At 38.7% G+C, this 18,982-nt stretch overlaps 1 protein-coding gene across 2 annotated transcripts; it reads right to left on the bottom strand.

Annotated features, from left to right (window-relative positions):
* Positions 1-292: 292 nt before the first annotated feature.
* LOC113114008 (histone-lysine N-methyltransferase, H3 lysine-36 and H4 lysine-20 specific-like) lies at positions 293-18,982 on the bottom strand. Of its 2 annotated transcripts, none has more exons than XM_026280686.1 (24): positions 18,266-18,982; positions 16,644-17,512; positions 15,095-15,236; positions 14,021-14,193; positions 12,088-13,906; positions 11,883-11,995; positions 11,116-11,326; positions 10,946-11,037; positions 10,801-10,857; positions 9,170-9,218; positions 8,897-9,036; positions 8,580-8,714; positions 7,584-7,707; positions 7,260-7,460; positions 6,962-7,141; positions 6,658-6,814; positions 6,368-6,573; positions 5,889-6,001; positions 5,271-5,540; positions 4,372-4,488; positions 4,136-4,277; positions 3,953-4,059; positions 3,674-3,875; positions 293-2,986 (listed from the first exon to the last, which is right to left on the bottom strand). In XM_026280686.1, exons 2-24 carry the CDS (start codon positions 17,493-17,495, stop codon positions 2,313-2,315), a joined length of 6,276 nt encoding a protein of 2,091 aa, XP_026136471.1. In that variant the 5' UTR covers positions 17,496-17,512; positions 18,266-18,982; the 3' UTR covers positions 293-2,312. The 2 variants fall into 2 exon arrangements, with proteins under 2 accessions (XP_026136471.1, XP_026136470.1); XM_026280685.1 differs by having other exon boundaries at positions 8,897-9,039.

The raw sequence follows: 18,982 nt of genomic DNA on the forward strand, positions 1-18,982 counted from the left end.
CAGCAAAAAATATTTTAATGTATAACAGCTTTTTACAACGATAGGTTTTATTTATGGTATGTAATATGTACGCTAGTTTAAAAAAAAAAAAATTAAGGTAAAAACTAGGAAAATGTCTAATGAAGATAGCATGTGTACACATATGTAACGCTCTATTGATTTTGTAATTTTTCGATCTAAACATTGTCAGCAATTATTGTTGTGCAATTTAAATTTCATCCTTTATTAACTAGATCTAGTTTGATCCACCTTCATAAGGACTGTTGATAAAAAAACAGAAACAACTGCGGTCTATAGTAAAATTTTTACTTATATTTATTATGCACAAGGTACAGTACAAAATCATGGGTCTCTAACATGGCAGCAAACATTTTGCCCAAATGTCCTCAGGAAACTCTCATCTGCATTTCGTCCTGTTCATGGTGTCAAGGGCCCATAGTGCTGAAACACAGCAGCAGATTTAACAAACATACAAGAAACAAGGAACGAGTGAAAAAGATTATACAAGGACCATAAATACAAAGTGACAAAAAGTATGAAGAAAAACAGAGCTAAGCAAAGTACAAAGGTTGATGATGATGCTGCTAAAGAAGAAAAAAAGCATCTGCGTGATTAGGTTACAAAGTTACAGAACCAGAAATAATAAGCGTAAGGCCTAAAGGCACTGAAAACATTGTACAATATCAGTGATGGAAATAAAAAGGTTTTCAAAAAGTTCTATGAATATGAACATCACGTCATTACATGAGGCAGTTTTTCAACCAGGAATTGTACCTGGTGCACAATGATGTTACAAACAAAAGGTGCTTTCATAATTTTTGAGAATCAAGTGATGGGAATTTTCATATATATATATATATACTGCAAAATTAAACCAAAATATGACTACTTGAAAAAAATAGGCTCCAGTATGATGATATCTGTAATTAAAATACAAATCATTTAGGGAATTTCTTTGTCTAATAATCATTTTTAAGGGCTTGTCTGCATCCCTTAAATATGACTGATTGAATCTTAATAGAGGATGACAAAGCAGCCAACAATGAGCTGCTATAGGTTTCATCAGGCAGATCAACACAGGATGGTGAATGAACAGCTTGGAATCATGAATATAAAAGACGCTTTGAATTTCTCCTGATCTCTGAAAGAGTGCAAAACATTCAGAGGCACCTTTTAAAGTTAACCTGCTCATAGACACAATACAAAAACAAATAGCAGGAAAACATAACCTGCAGATTTGTAACACAACGTGGGGTGGGGGGGGATTTCTCTGACATTCTGTATGGTTACTGCAATGAGGCATCTGGAGATTTTTGAACAGTATTTTGAAATGGTGGTTGAATTTAAGTAACTAGAGAAAGTACAAATAGGCCTTTGTATTTCCTTTGTAACAAGAAGTACAAACTCATCTTTCCTAAAAGCTTTCAAGACTCAAAGGCCACAAGCATGGAGAACGAAAGGTGATACAATCACTTCCTCTAGACTTTACAAAAACTTAAAACTACTAAGTTTCTTTAATTTCTCCGACAATGTCTGAAGTAAAAATGACAAACACAAATGCGACAAAAAAAAAAGTGCATGATTGAAATGAAGCAGGATGATGCTGGGAATATAAATCTTCCTTGTCCTTTTTGATAGTACTTTTTTTTTTATTCACAAATCAGCTAAAAAAAGTACTAGGATGCCTATTATTCGTTCTCATGTAGCAACTCTGTGACACTAACAGACGGACCTGAAGAAATCATTTCAAGTACAGTGACCCGTGGAGCCATTTTTTGGCCTAAGGATGTAGCTATTTCATTGTTATCACCTGGTGAAGGGACTAAACATTAGTTATCTGCTGCTTTATGTTCTCTTTTCTCTGTCAATGAAGCGTAATCAAAATCTATGCAGATTCCGTTAATAAGACACAACCGTATGGTTTGTGGTGCCCCATTTCAATCCTCCGTGAGGTCATCTTTGTGTAGATCAGAGAATGTAAACAAGTCCAGGAGGAAAAAGTAAAACAAAAAAACCACAAAAGAGCACCAGACACTAATTAAATTCCAACAAAAGGACTGAAAAAAAAAAAAAAAAAATCACAGTCCCACAGCACCAGGTCCAACCCTCTTTATGAACGTTTCCAAGAGGACTTGGGTTGAGAAGGCAAGCTGAACAACTTAAGAAGGGTGCACATCTCCATCATTCTCAAAAGTTCAGCTGGGCACCAACTGGAAAACAGCAGTTGGCTTTCCTTACAGGTCACCTGCCGTGCCCATCAGAAACAGAGTTTGTGTGCGAGAGATGGATGTCTAGCAAAAATACAGGAGAGCTCACTTTTCTCCTTCGACAAACTCATCCCACGATGATTCCTGGTCGTCCCCTTCCACTTCCCCCAAGTCCTCAGTGTCTTCGAACTCATCATTCACATATTCATCTCCCCAGTCCTCCTCTTCCTTTTCTTCATCCTCGTCTTCGAATCCCATTCCTCCGTACTCCATTTCTTCATCATCATCATCATCATCCACGACTTCAAGGCCTTCATCTTCCCCTTCATCCCCGATCACCCCTTCCATCACCTCGCCTTCATCGCTCATATCTTCTTCCTTGATGTCCTTAGAAGGAGAAGAGGAAGGCAAAACCACATTGTCCACTACTTCATCTGCATACGGGTCTCTTTGGGCTTGGAACGCAGGTGTGTTGGGGGCGGGGATGAAGAGCGGGGCAGCAGGCGGTAGGGCAGGCAGAGGTATTCGGCCTGACACTGACATATTTGGCGGAGGTGGTAGGATAGGTGTACCGGGCACATACTCTCGAATTTCTCCCGGTTCCAGAGGATCGGGGCCGCACGGGTCATGATCGCTGCAGGACAGCTTGCCGTCCAGTTTGGATATGAACAGCATTCCCTCACGGTGCTGTTTGCAGTAGGAGTTGGGACACATCTCGCAGTAGGATGCCGCCTCCCGTCTACACACATTACACTGATGCCATGGACACTCCCAGCGGCCTGGAAAATGCATATAAGGCAGATTCAATCATGATTTAGCTTGACTAACATCCTAAGCTGACCGAATAGCGAATAGAGGGAGAGTTTTTCAACTATTTAACATTACTAAAACAAGAAAACTCCTTTAAAATGCTGAAAAGAAACAAACAGAACAATATTGATAATACTAAGACATGTTTCAAGTGCACGAAATCAGCATATTAGAATGATTTCTGAAAGATCATGTGACACTGAAGACTGGTGTAACGGATGTTGAAAATTAAACATTGCCAACACAGGAATAGATTAAAACTTTACATTAAAAAGAGAAAACAAAAGAATATTTAAAACAGTTAAAATTGTAACTATGTTTCACAATATTACTGTTATATTATTTTTATTATATTCTGGACAAATAATTGTATTTGTCAAACTCAAGTAAGCATAAGAGATTTTTTTTTTATATTCCTTAAAAGTTCTCCTAAAGCTTTAAACATTAGTGTAAACTAAAGGCTTTCATCTTTGTTGTTTTTTTAGAGGACACCCCAACCTTCCTATTTTAATACAAAATACATAAAAACAAAAGAAAAATAGAGATCAACATGGGAAAAAACACATCATAAACTTCAATACAAGGCAAAATACCGTGACACATGAAATGAAACTTATCAAAACAAACTAGTTGCTCTTTGAAAAGGAGTCACTCACCTGCAGGTCTCTTAGACAGATTCAGACAGTCGGCGTGATAGACCTTGGGGCAGCCAGGCTTCTTACAAGACACAATCTGCCCACCATCCCCACAGAAGAAACATTCATCCTCTCGCTCCTTGGTGACCTCCAACTGGCTCTTGCGCTTCACTGCAACCTTTTTCTTCATTTTCCGCATCTTGTCATCAGATGAGGGTTGATTCTGAACAGAAAGTTGTGTCACATCGAGTACACCAGCTTTAACCCTGAATATACCTTAAAAACAACGCTATGCCGTACCTTTGGTCTGACACCAAGGAATCCGCTGCAGTTGGGCGCTCCACATTTACACACGGTCTTCCCATTACCAAGACACTCCAAGTTATAGTTGAAAGTGAGTTCAACACCTGCAAACAGCCAACAAAACCAATTAAACAAGCATTCACCCCTTTCTATTTCCATATTATCTAGATTCAAACTCACCTGTAGGAATGTCCTCCAATGCAAACAGCCCGACCCTGGTGTCTCCATTCACCGTCCACTTCTGCGTCTCACAGTTCGGCTGGCAGCTGTGGTTCATAAAACGTGACTGGTTTCCCTTCGGCCCGGCGTCTATGATCCGATCCTGCACATGCGCAGAAAACAGAGCCCCGTGTCAAGATAAGTGGAGAACATGTTATCAGGATAATCTGGATTGAGAAATGCCTCAAGTGACTGACCTTATCCAGTGTGAGCATGTAGAAGTTGCAGATGTTGTTCTCCTGTGCATGTTTGATCCTGGCTCGACACTCCTCTTCGTCAATGACCTCTCCAACATACTCATTCACAAAAGCTCCCTATGGTGGAGTAATGTAATTTGATTAAAAGAGTAAGAGAGACATAATTAGTCTCATATGTGTGTGGTCAGAGCTGGGTCGTAACTGGATTCCTAAAATTAAATACTTATTCAATTACATTTTTAAATTGTCGTATTCAGACTACAGTTACTTTCTTAGGGATTACATTATGATAACATTATTTACATCATAGAAATCATTTATTCTGAATTTATTGATTTTCCCTAATTCCTCTTTTTCATCTTTTAAATTTTCCTTTCTTAAAATAACCTACTGCTAATATAAAATCAGAAAGTCCTCCAGTTTTGTGGAAATACACACAAAAATCCTTTATTTTTATTTGAATTGGCACTCATTCGGTTATTTTACCATGTATTACTTTGGAAGGTGCACAAATTCTCCAATTTGTCATCTGATACTCTTTCACCTAATATATTTTTGTTTAAAGAATTCAAAGTTTATTTAAATATTTTAATAATGAAGTATCACACTTGCATGTTCATTGGCTATGGTCACAACATGCAGGTAAACAAATCAAATATTAAATTTTTTCATTAAGTGTTTTATTTTGATAAACTTTCCTGTTTAAATCTATGTGAGAAAACAAAATAGGTCAAAAGTAATTATATTACCTAAAATGTGTAATGTACTGGATTGAGTTAATAACTACAATTTGTGTCATGTAACATGGAATCAGTAACAGACTAAAATTTGTAAGTAGTCTACCCAGCTCTGTGTGTATTATTATCTCTCAAATAAATCCGCAAGTAAATACAGCCCACCTTCTTGATGTCAGACACACCGCGTAAACCCCAACCACGCGACAGCGTCCTGAAGATCTCCACCTCGGTGTACTGGCGTTTGGTGAAGCTTTGGTTCTGACAGCGAACTGATGCTGGACACACTTGAGGATGACACTCGTACATTAGCATGCGGTTGATGCACTCCGAGTCAATGCCACACGGGTTCTCGTCTTCGGCTTTGCAGTTGCAGCGTGGGATCTCAGACAGATCTGCCGTGATGATCTGCACTTTCCCTATCGGTCTGTTCACCTACGTGAAAATCGATCAGTGTTCAAAAGAGATCAGTGTCAGTCTGAGAAGCCAGCATTAGGCCAATTCTAAGAAAGGAAGATCAACATGATGCTGAAGAAGTCTTGAAGGATAACCCTTCACCTTCATGACATTAACCAGTTATTTTTTCATAGAACGCAAAGGGAGAATTTGAGTAACGTGGAATTTTTTTGGGGATATCACCAGGAAATTGTGTTTTATGAAAAGGACCAGGGTCAAGATTCATCACAAGTTTGATAATGTGCTCCAGGGAAAATAATAAAATGACATGCAAGTAAATAAACAAAATTAGTCACATTGTACTAACCAAACATTTGACATTATTACCTTAATGTGTTTGTATGGCGGAGGTTTCTTGTCATTCTTCCGGTCTTCTTGAAGCTGTCTCATCTCCTTCTCCGCCTGCAGTTCCCTGAATCTTTCGGCCGCTTCGTTTAAAGCTAAGAAAAATACCAATTTGCTCTCAATGTTGAAAGAATCCACATTGTAAACTCTAATCAACACAACCAGTAGGCTTTAAGTGGATTCAGCATACATATATTAATTACATTTCCACAGTGACTTCAACTTTTATATATAAAACAAACTGTCATACTGTCATAATCGGTCATAATGTGATAAAGTGCCAAAATACAGCAGATTATTCAGACTTCCACCATCAACAAAACCACCACAAAATCCTATTCCACAGTTATATTTTAGATAGCAAATATGTAATGATATTAAGTGTGAATCTTAAGTATGGCACCTGATAACCTAATTGTGTTAACTAACTATTTTAGATAACTGCAGGAGTGTAAAATTACCTTTCTTATAAACAGCATCTGCACCCTTTCCCATTTTTTCCTTATTGTTGGCATCCCCTTCCATGTAGGGAAAACAGCGAGCCTGATAGGTCCACACGTAGTCTTTGGAGCCGAAGAAGTGCACAGGAAACTCTCCCACCTCATGCCGCATGCGGTAGATGTTCTCAGGAACATTTTTGGGTTGAGTCACTTCAGCAGGCCACCACCTGGAACAAAAGGTCCGAAATGCATCAGAGAACATCATCAATACTACAAAAGTGAAAGTGGTAGTGGTGAAACAACACACAAACCTGTAGCGGCCCACTTTGACCCACAGAATGTCCTTGTAGTGGGGTTTCTTTCCTGCTCGACAGTCGTTACAGAACCAGCTTCCCTGGGGCATGTCAATGTTCAGACACTCACGGTGAAAGGCAGCAGGGCAAGATTCACAGCAGAGCAGACTTCCTCCTATAGGAAGAGACAAAAAACAAATGTAATTGCAATAAACAACCGTAGTAAAATGTTTGCTCTGTCCTCACTAGAACACACTCTTTTCCAACTTGGATAGTAATAGCCTTAGCAAGCACAAGTAATATTTCTAACTGGACTGCATACCTTCAGAACACACAAAACACCAGCTAACGTTGATGTGTTCATGGTTTTTGCACCCTTTGCGTGGAGTGAAGTGGTTGGGGCACAGGAAGCTGTTATTGGCCAGTGGGACGCTGCCGGCAGCCATACAGTAATCACTGGCGTGGTAGGCCACAGGGCAGCGGACGCAGCGGGTCAAGCGACCTGTGAGATGGACAAGTTCTGATCAATGACAAGAAACCACGCTTTTCTTATACGTAGAAACAACAGATTTGATTTAGTTTAATAATCTTTGCAAACACAATATCTGAAATAATGTCACCTTTGGAGATACCAGGGTTGGCAGGGTTGGTGATGAAGCAAGCCAGACAGACGTGGAGGGAGCACCGGAAGCCGCGGTTCTGAGCGACGGTGGGGGAATATTTCAGGATGCATTCCATGTGATAAAACTTCCCACACACAGGGATCATACACCTCCTGACCTCCTTGTCAGGCTTCTTACACACAAAACATGTGTGCACACCTACAGAAAGGGAGAACAGGAAAGACACACAAAGAAATGAAGGTGTTCGTTTTTATCCATCCTAACAGTTTCAAAATGGCTAAAAAGTTTGGCTGATATATTGGTTATGGAGTGGTTACTCACCCGTCTTACACTCTTGGCAGATAAACCGGCCTTTAGGGGTCTCTGTGAGGCCGATGCACTGCAGATGGAAGGCACCACAGCACTGTCCCTCACAGAGGAGCAGTTCACCTGTTTTCTCACAGACCTACAAGACATAATCCAAAAACAGTGTTACACTGATTTTTAGGACAAACACTACCATTCAAAAGATGGGGGTTGGCAAGATTGTAAATGCTTTCGGAAGAATAAAGTAGGGATGCATCGAAATGAAAATTATTGGCCAAAGCGGAAACCAAACAAAATAAAACACTGGGGCAAAACATTAGAAATATTACAATTTGAACACTATGTGTGAATTTTATAATAAATGTTTTACTAGAAGAGTTATTATTAGTAATATTTATTTAAGAGTAATTATTATTTATTGTTATTATTACTTTGTTCTTACTTTTTCTACTGTCTTTTTTATTTTATTTTACAGAACGAGTAAAATTACAATACAAACATTTATGAATGTTGATGGACTTCTTGCTGTTTTCTCAGCTTTATATTTTGGCGGGACCCCACAGGAAGACCTCAGTGCCCCTTTTTGTTGACAGCAGCAAATTTATAAAGGATTCTCATTATAAATTTGGGAAGATGTTTGTCACACATTTCACACTGTCACATGCTGCTCTGTCAGAATACATGCAATTTGTGTGTGTATTAGAAAACAATTGTTTAAGGGAATTTAAACAATTTAAACTACTGTATGGTGATTTTAAATCACCATACAGTAGCCAGCAACAACCACAACTTCCTCATCTCATCGAAGACATGCAATACAGTACTAAATGGTTTTAAAAACGTTTTAAATGGTTCCACACTGCGTAACATTCAGTGCATCCCTAAAATAAAGCTAACTTATACACAAAGGTGAAATTACATTGTCTAATATATATATATATATATATATATATATATATATATATATATATATATATATATATATATATATATATATATAAAGATTTTTACCTGGCAAACATTCTCCTTCAACGATGCACCTCCACCTTTCTCCCCTGATTTTCTATTGGTTGAGAGTCCTGATAAGTCACCTGATAAAGAATCTCTGCTTGAAAAAGCACTATCATTCAGTCCTGCACCAAAAACCTGAAAAAAATAAAATAAAATGAAAAAAAGTTATATAAATCTATAAATAGAGATATATCTCACCATGATGAATCAAAGAATCAAAACAAGAAAGAAGCTAGATCATAAGGTTTGAATCACGAGGATAAGTGATGACATCATAATTTCAGACTGATGAAAAATGTGCAGCTAATAATAATAACCTCAGAGAGCAGCGAGTCCTCGCCATTTGCCTGAGGCTTTGACGGGCTGCACTGATCTTCTTCGAGCTGGATCTGGCAGACACTGGGTGAGTCCGGCTGGATCGGGGACGATGTTCTTATTTCATCCTCACTTTGTGGTGCTGCTAAGGATGACAGAAATAAATATCACTGTACATTTTTAGAAAATATAATGGTGGATCAATTACAATATTCTCAATAAAATACAGCAAATACATGATTGTAATGACAAAAGTCACACATGAGAAAACAAACCTGATGCAGCACAGGGGCTTGACGGTCTAGGTCCAGGCTCTTCCTGTTTCTGTTCAAAATAAAGAAATATAAAATATTTATATATCTCAGTAGTGTTGCTGGTCGAAATACATTTTTAATATAACATTTTATAATGGTTAAATGGGTGTTAAAAATACATTTAAAAAGTAAAACAAAATATAGTATAAAGAATAAAGTACTTTTAAAATCAACTATCAGTTTGTAGTTAATCATTTATAAATCGTAGTCTATTAACAAATAGTGAGTTAGTTATCGTCACCATGAGTTACAAAGTTGATAGTTATTCATTAATAGTTAATTCTTATGTGCAAAGAGAACTGATAGACATTTATGCTTAAGGTTTTTGTAAACATTTTAGGAACGCTTGCTATTAATGCAATTAATGTTTTATAAAGTTAAGTTATTCCCTTTATTTTATAATTTCTGAGACCTTATCATACTTCTAATAAACAATTAACAACTTCTTTACTATGGATATAAATACTGTACATGAGTTAGGTATTGTTTAAAAGTTGGTAACAAGGGATAATTAAAACTTAATAAAACATGACAATGAATGAAGAACTAACTATTTGTGCATGACATATTAGTGTATAATTATTTATGATTTAACACCATGTCAGCAGCAGTGGTTATATTCATAGAAAAAGCAAACATGTCAATTTAACTATTCAGTCATATAAACTGAACAAAATTATAAACGCAACCCTTTTGTTTTTGCCCCCATTTTTCATGAGCTGAACTCAAATATCTAAGACTTTTTCTATGTATACAAAAGGCCTATTTCTCTCAAATATTGTTCACTAATCTGACTAAATCGGTGTTAGTGAGCACTTCTACTTTACCAAGATATTCCATTCACCTCAGAGGTGTGGCATATCAAGATGCTGATTAGACAGCATGATTATTGTCACCAATTGAGCATGTTTGGTATGCTCTGGATCAGAATATATGACCGTGTGTTCCAGTTCCTGCCAATATCCAGGATCTTCACACAGCCATTGAAGAGGAGTGGACCAACATTCCACAAGCCACAATCAACAACCTGATCAACTCTATGCGAAGGAGATGTGATGCACTGTGTGAGGCAAATGGTGGCCACACCAGATACTGACTGGTTTTCAGACCCCACTGCACATTTTAGATTGGGCTTTTATTGTGGCCAGCCTAAGGCACACCTGTGCAATAATCATGCTGTCTAATCAGCATCTTGATATGCCACACCTCTGAGGTGGATGGATTATCTCGGCAAAGGAGAAGTGCTCACTTACACAGATTTAGACAGATTAGTGAACATTATTTGAGAGAAATATGCCTTTTGTATACATAGAAAAGTATTAGATCTTTGAGTTCAGCTCATGAAAAATGTGGGCAAAAACAAAAGTGTTGCGTTTATAATTTTGTTCAGTGTTTAGATTTCATCTCAAAACCATATTAGTGTATATTATAAACTATAGTGTATTATAAACAATGAATTTTATTGTGCAAATGATTTTAAAGTTAATGTATACTTATTATAATTACACTTATTATTTGTGTTACCAATTTATTACAATTATAAACATAACTAAAAAACTAATTGCACATTGAAGTACACCCCATAACATTACCTGCAAATCCTTGAGATCCGATTCATCTGGGCTGGTATTTTGTTGTTGTTTACTCTCCTGATTTAACAGAAGTAAAAAAAAATAAGCAAATACAGAAGACCCCAACACATTTAATTTTTTTTTAGAAATCATATAGACCCCTAACCTCTTTCTTTGGGACCTTTACAGAATCCCCCTCAACGATGCGGTCAAGAATTTTCTGCACAGTCTTACGTGGTCTCTTTCTATCTGAGGATGCTGCAACAGCAATATAAAATATGTTTATACCTACAGCTAACATTTACAAGTAAAGTGCCTTAAACTATACATTCTTACCAGATTTCTTCTCACATGACTCTCTGTTTAGCGATGGGCCTCCACAGGATGGTGATAATGGTGTTGAAGGTGATACGAGACCATCTGCTGGTTCGATCTGCACCTCTGGTGTGGCCTGCTCAGAGGGTTTTTCAGGTGAAGAGCTTAAAGCTTCAGGTGCGATCTGCTCAGGTGCCAGCTGCTCAGCATTAGTGTTGGCGATCAAAGATTCCTTCAGGAAAGGTATGAAATAACATTATTCACATATAGAAATACAGTTGGTGCACGTTACGAATACCTCACTCAAAACTGAATTATGATATCATTTTGGTACCTTGCTGTATGAAAAATTTGCACCCATCAATTATAGCCTATGCTCTCAAATCTCATTTGTGTATATTCAAACTTGACACTTCGTGTTGCATGTTGTGTCATTGACACCAAACAATCATTGGCTCTTGCATGGATTTAAATGTCTTGAATGCAAGCATGAACAAGACTACAAAAGAAACTATAATTTCTATATGCTTTTGTAATTTTGCAGGCCGGATAATTCTAGTATCCACTTTTGTTGTATGGAGAAGAGCAAAATATTATGGCATCGAAAATTCTGCTTTTGTGTCCGTGGAAGAAAGTAAAATATGTCTTAAATTACATGAAGATGAGTGACAGAATGACAGAATGTTCATTTTTCGATGAATTACTGAAAATAAATTTGAATTGCTTCTGTGGTTTTGAAGTCCATTGGACCAACAGAAACAATGTAAAGAGTTAAAGAAACAGCTTACTGTTTTACAGGACTCTGGAGTTTTCTTGACTTTTTTCTTTGTGGAAAATATCGGTTCATATTCTTCACTGCATTCAATAAGCCTCTTGCTTGGTTTTCTGAGCCTTTTGTTTTCTGACAACAGAATCATTAAAAATCATTGAATTTGGTTTACAACATTTAACATTAAATCTAACTATTGATATTTCATGTAATATCTCAGTTACCTGAAGCATCTTTTTTATCAGGGACGTCAGAATGAGCCGTTTCTTCAAGACTGTCTTTGAAAACTCCATTTAGCTCTGTGGACTCCTTCACTACATCTTGATTCAAACCAACCAGATCGCTCTTTGGCTTGGTGCTTTTCCCAATTCCAGACTCAAATGTCTGCCATCGCTTTTTAGGAGCAACCTTGGAGATGGTGCCTTTGCCACAGACATCAGGAACAGCATCACAGTGAGAGTTGGAAAGTTCAGCTAACAGAGGAAAACTCTTTTCAAGTGCATCCAAACCTGCTGATGAGTTCTGCTTTTTCAGTGGAGAAACTAAATTGTTCCCACCATCGTGTTTATGCGTCTCCTTTTTCACCAATGATTTTGGCTTAGCCTTGCTCTGTTTTGAGCTGTTTGGCGTTGATGTCTTTCCCTGCCGACTGTTCTGATCCGCAATCGCCTCATTTGTTGTTTCTTCTCCAGGTGGGATAAGAGAAGGTTCTTCCCTGATGAGAGAGGATGGAGATGTGGGAGGAAGGGTTAAAGGTTTCCCTTCCTTCTCCCGGCTGTCATGCAGATCCTTCAGGAGCATTAGGAAAGTGCTGAATTTGTAGTTCGAATCCGCATGGAGCGAAGTTTCTCCTGAGCTGCGTTCCTCTTTGACAAGAGACCTGAAAGAAAGCTCCTTTATATCCTGGAAAGCGTCCATGGGAGAGATGGAGGGAGACGGGAAGGACGAAGATGAAGTGTCTGAGATTATGCTCTCGTTTTTGATTTTAACAGAATTGTGGGAGGATTCAGTCACATCTGACTTGAAACCTTTATGTCGAGGTCCATTCTGAACGTCCTTTTTCTCATTTTGGATTCTTGTAAACTTAAGAGTTGGGTTTGGCGGTGTGTGAGAGATATAGGCATCTGTGGACTCTTTGCTGTCCTCTGTTTTTACCTGCCATTGTTGTTTTGAGAACTCAGAATGGGCGGTGGGGGATGAACACTTGTAAAACTCTGATTGTTCATCGCCAACACATGGGGAGGGAGATTTTGGCTCCTGACTTAAATCTTTCTCCTTGGTTTCTTCACTGGCGGCAAGTGCTCTTGAGATTAAGCCAGTGCTGGCAGGAAAATAAAAAGAGTGCATGGCAAAAGACCCATCTGAGGACCCTGGGGAACTGCTTTCCTTCTGTCTGGAGTTCGTAGCCCTAAGTGTTTTTTCTTTGGGTGTTGACTTCTTTAGCTTACTGTTGGTTGTGCATTTTGAACCAGCCTCTGTCTTCTTCACCTGCTTATCCACGTTGGCTTTTTTTATCTTTTTACTTGGCTGTACTTTCTTATGTTTAGTGCTTAGTTCTTTCGCTGCCTCTTCCTGTGGCAATTGCTGTGAACGTTTGGGACACAGGATCCTCGGGACAGAGTCAATATCTGAATACAGACTATCTAGGGGGTCCGGCTTGTGCCGATCGGTGGCTGTGGAAGGTTTGTAGCTGCCTGATGAAGTGATTGATAATGGTTTTGATGATAAAGAGTTTTCAGTTATTTTCACAAGAGATTTTACAGTTGAGCTGTTCTTCTTAGTTGCCTTCTTTTTGCTTCCAGTGGCAGGTTTTCCTTTGTTCTTAACGGATGGATCGAGACCATTGGACAAAAGTGAGCTTGATAATGTGGACTGTGTAGAAGATGTCGGGCAAGCAGGACTTTTTGGTGCCTTGTCTTCTGTAATAGGCATGTGCACATCCCGAATTAAAGTCAATGGAGGTTCGCTATTTAACCGTTTGGTCAGTGCTGCCTCTGCCTCCAAGACACTAGCTTTCCATGATGGCATTAGACGTTTGGGAACCTGTAGAATAAAAATAAAATCATAAACTTTCTATCAAAAGCATTAAATGTCATTTAATCATAAGCATTCACTTTTTCAAAATATGAGAACAAAACAGTTGCAAGTTAGCTTTACCGTGTATTTGTAATCTTTTTCCTTCTGTCTTCCTCTTCGTCTAAGTACAGGCAGTTTTTCAAACTGATGGCCTCCTTCAAAAGGAAAAGTGGCTTTTGCCGGGACCCAAGCTTGGTCTACGATCTCCCCAAACATCCTGACAAAATAGAGACGACATGGCCGACGACTGGGATCTGCAAGGAAATGTTATAATATTTAATTATTTAAAGGGAAACTCCACCCCAAAATGAAATTTAATCACTTACCCCCATGTCGTTCCAAACCTGTAAAAGCTCATCTTCGGAACACAATTTAAGATATTCTGGATGGAAACCAGGAGGCTTGGGACTGTCCCATAGACTGCCAAATAAGTTACATGACAAGGTCCAGAAAAGTATGAAAGACGTTGATAGAATAGTCCATCTGCCATCAGTGGTTCAACCGTAACGTTTTGAAGCGACCAGAATACTGTTTGTAAGTAAATGCCTACCCTCTTCTGTGTCAGCCGCACCACAAGGATCTTTCAAATTATAGCATAAATACATATAGAAACAGTTTATCCTTTTGGCGCGGCTGACACAGAAGAGCATAGGCAGTTTGAGTGATGTGAAGAGACACAGAGGAGACTGTTGACAAAGGAATTGTTGAAGAAATTCGTTATTTTTGTTTTCTTTACTTACAGTATTCTCGTCGCTTCATAACGTTAAGTTTGAACCACTGATGGCAGATCAGGACTATTCTGACGATGCTTTTCATACTTGTATGGACCTTGACAATGTAACTTACTTGGCAGTCTATGGGACAGTCATAAGCCTCCCGGTTTTCCTCCAAAATATCTTAAATTGTGTTTTGAAGATGAACAAAGCTTTTACGGGTTTGGAACAACATGGGGGTAAGTGATTAATGAAAAAAAAAAATCATTTTGGGGTGGAGTATCCCTGTAAGCCTATAAGACATAGAACAAAACAAAACATTGATAACTAACTATATTTTGTCAATAGCATGTGCCGCTACAGAAGTGTTACATCACCCATATGAAATTAGGCATCCACTATGAATAGTCATACAAAAGGTGATTAAAACAAAAAAGATCACCTTTCATTTTGGTGTGAACTTCAATCTGTGGGTCAGTGGTTACTTGACAGGGCCACCAGGGTCTGCGGTTGAATTTGGCCCACACAACATCTTCAACAGAGTACTTTATACCTGGGAGCTGCTTCTTCTTTGGGCTGTTGGACTTTGGGTTAAAATAAAAAGTTGTTAGTTTAATCACTTCATTAATCATCAATAACATGCGTCAAGACAGCTTGAGTTGTTTGTTTAGGCTACTCTTTTATCAATACAGATACTTTCACCTTGCAAAGAGCCATTAGTGGGTGACAACCTAACTGCAACCCACCATACTACAGCCTTTGTCTTACTGTGTCAAAGATCTTGGTCAGATAAGTTTCACAAAAGAAGTATGAACCAACGAGCACTTAGCCTACACCTCCTACTCAACAATTCAGTGCAACTGTGTGGTGCAAGAGGTGGTAATACAAATGACTTCCATCTATGACAACATGTAATTTAAAAACATCTGGGTAACACCAGATATAAAACTCCAAATACTGGTTAAAACCAAGTTGTTATGGCAAAGCGATGTTTTGATAGTGCCAGTGTTTATACTTTTCTGCCAAATCCACTTATGAATAAATTGGGTTTCTACATATTAAGATGAGAAAAAAAAAGCACTTTTATCTAAGGAAACATGGAATTATGTTGATATAGATATTGTGCTACTTATTAGCACATATGCTAAAAATTATGCATATTTTGGCTGCACGGTTCATTAAATTAAAAAGTACACAAACATTTCATGTTGACATTATCTGCATCAGTCAATTACTGTGGTTAACTGACAGAAGTGATTCCTCTTGGTTGTTTGATTAAAAGAATGAAATACCTTTGTTATACTACACATTTGGTTTTCAAATATTTCTTAATTTGTGGAAAATAAATGTGTACTTAAAAATGTAAATAATTGAATAATTATGCACTGTAATTATACAGTGGGGTCCAAAAATCTGACACTGCTAATGAAAATGCTTATATTTATCATATAAGCATTTTCATCACTTAGATAGCTTTCATTACTTACTGCATACCATTTTCCAATACAAAACAACTTTAATTTGCTTTAAGCAGAGAAGCAATTGAGATGCTCCACATATTTGAGTAAAACCTAAACATTGTGTTGTCCAGCATGGTTTGAAACCTTGTGCCTTAGTGTAAACAAAACCATATTAGGTCAGATGATCAAGGTCACTATTCTGGTTTCCAAATTAGTGACTTAGAAATTGTTCAGAATATTCAAAAAAAATTAATAACATTTCTTTAAATTTAATTAAGTTTATTTCAAGGTCTAAATAACAGATTTTCAATGTGGTTTTGAACTTTTGGACCCCACTGCTGTGTGTGTGTGTGTGTGTGTGTGTGTGTGTCATCATGAATATATATATACACTGTATATAAAAAATAATGTATCTTCCTTCCTGCATTCTTAGGTGGAAACTCTTTAACAATATAACTTGTACACCTGTTAGGAAAAAAACACAATCAAGACAACAAAATAAGAAATCTGATGAACATAAAAACATCTTACAGGATTTGAATGGGAGTCACAGGGTGAATCTGGTCTTTTAGAGAGACCAGAGTTGAATATTGAAGCACTGTTCTCAGTGCTTGGAAGATCGCAGTCACTGTCTGAATAATCATCCATACTGTCTAAATCCTCCATCATGACCTCGGCAGGCCAATGTGAGGGACTACCAGGAGGGTTAGACTTCGCTGTATTTTTAGAAACAAGGTTACTACTTCCATGTTTGTTTGTACTTAGGTCCAGCCTGTGGCTGCTAGGAGGCTTTGCAATTGCCAGATTTATTTTCTGGCATTTCTTTGACGTGTCTTTAAATGGTGCCACAGCATTACCCCTATCATGCTCCTCTTCATCATTATCCTTGCTGTCCCCACTATCAAACAGGGTCGACTCGAAATGCAAAATTCCATTTGGGATGGATGGAAAATGTTCCAAGCTATCAGAGCTTACTGGTGAGAAACCATTTTTGTCCACATCCTGAATAGTAGTCCTGTCAGTGTTTCCTTGCGAATTGGACGTGTGATAAAGGCCTATTCCGAACTCTCCTCGACCGATGGGATTGTGTATGAGCATTTTACTTCGTCCGTGAAAGTCCTTGTCCTGCAAACTCATGTCGGCATGGTTCACCATAGTGGTCAGATCCTGAAGTCTCCTCAGCGGACTGTAGTTGGATTCTCTCTGATTGTACACAAACGGCGATGCCGAGAGTTTGTAGCCAGAGTTTAAGAAATGAATGGCAGACCCCTGGTCCCCCTGTCGCTTTGTGCTCTGGTGTCCACAGGAGTTGAGTTGAGTCTCCTGTGGATCACCACGACACCCCGAGCCATCCCTGCAAGCCACTTTGTAGGACCGATTCATGTTGTCATGGCTCCATCCTGCGACAAAATACAGGGAAATGCTTTAAATGCTTGACCTAAAGAATAATAACACTTAAAGGGTGTGTTGCAACTGGACACAAAACACTTGATGAATTGTGCATTAAACTGAACATTGCAATCTAATTCAAAACAATTATCCAGGAGACAAGATGATTCTACATTAAAATTTTGACAGCAAAAACACTAATGCTGAAAAACACCAGCATGCACATGCGATAGCAATGCTGAAAATGCTGATTAAACTGCTAGCTGGTTTCTAACTGGTGCGAGCTTGAAGACCATCTTTGACAAGCTAACCAGATGCGAGCTTAAGGTGGTCATAATGTTGTTTGGAGCACGAAAACTGGTCGACCAGCTAATGACCATCTTAAACCGGCTAGAAACCAGCTATCATGTTCCAAAACATTGCTAGCATCATAAACCGGATTTTGTAACAAGGTGGCTACTCGGGTTTCAGTCACAAGCTCTTAGGCCGTCTTGTCAAGAATCCATCAAGACAAAGATAAGAGAGCTTGAAAAACTCAACATGAATCGCTATGTCAAAGACACTTCGATATGCCCCTACTGGACTGTTTAAAGATGACCTCTGCCGCGATTTCAGTGTGAAAACGCTGGTAAAGTATGTTACATTATCATCATGTGCATCAACAGTTCCATACACTCTCGTACAGCAGTAACGTCACCCACACGGTGAGATGAAAAACGCACTAAATAAAAAAAGGTACATGAGGGAAATCCCCGGTTTCTTACCATTTACGACTCGTTCACGACAAAACCACCGGAAAGCCCTTCAAATTCGAGCATGTAGCGTTACTTTTTGTCAATTTGTGAAAGCGGATCTGCAAAATCCCAGCAGCATTTGCAACAGTAGGCCCGGCCTCGGCACTCATTTCTCTCTCCAACATCAAAAATGGAGATTAATAAATAAACGAGAATGAAACTGAGCGCCTGTCATCTTCCCCCGAAGCACCACGTCAATGCATCGAAAGCACGTTTTTCAGCGGCCACGATTTCTATTAAAATACATGATTGTTTGCCCCGCTTGCCGAGTGTGCCCCTGGTTGTATGTGTGTGTTAAAACAAGCCCTGACTGACTTCGTGTGTGTGTGTGTGTGTGTGTGTGTGTGCTGGTGAGAGCGACCAATCGGCACAGCACACCCAACCCCCAGTCAGTATACTATACATTCACATCCACTTAACCCGACTCACTATTTCCCAGGTACATCTCTCACTTGCGCTAAATGCATGTGGACAATGTGCAAGCAAACGCAAGTTTAACTTTGTCCCAAATGCGTCCTGTATACAGTAACAGTCGACGCGGTGCGTGTTGGGCGCATGGGACGACACAACAGTGAGCCCTTGCTTTTTAACCCTCACGCCATTTGTTTCCTTGTCCTAACAAAGGCGTAACTTCCTCCATTTTAGAGAGACCGCTCGTGCTTTGCAAGGTAGCCGTCCACAATAAAT

The sequence above is a fragment of the Carassius auratus genome, chromosome 14 (genome assembly GCF_003368295.1).
Source record: "Carassius auratus strain Wakin chromosome 14, ASM336829v1, whole genome shotgun sequence".
Classification (NCBI taxonomy): Eukaryota; Metazoa; Chordata; class Actinopteri; order Cypriniformes; family Cyprinidae; genus Carassius; species Carassius auratus.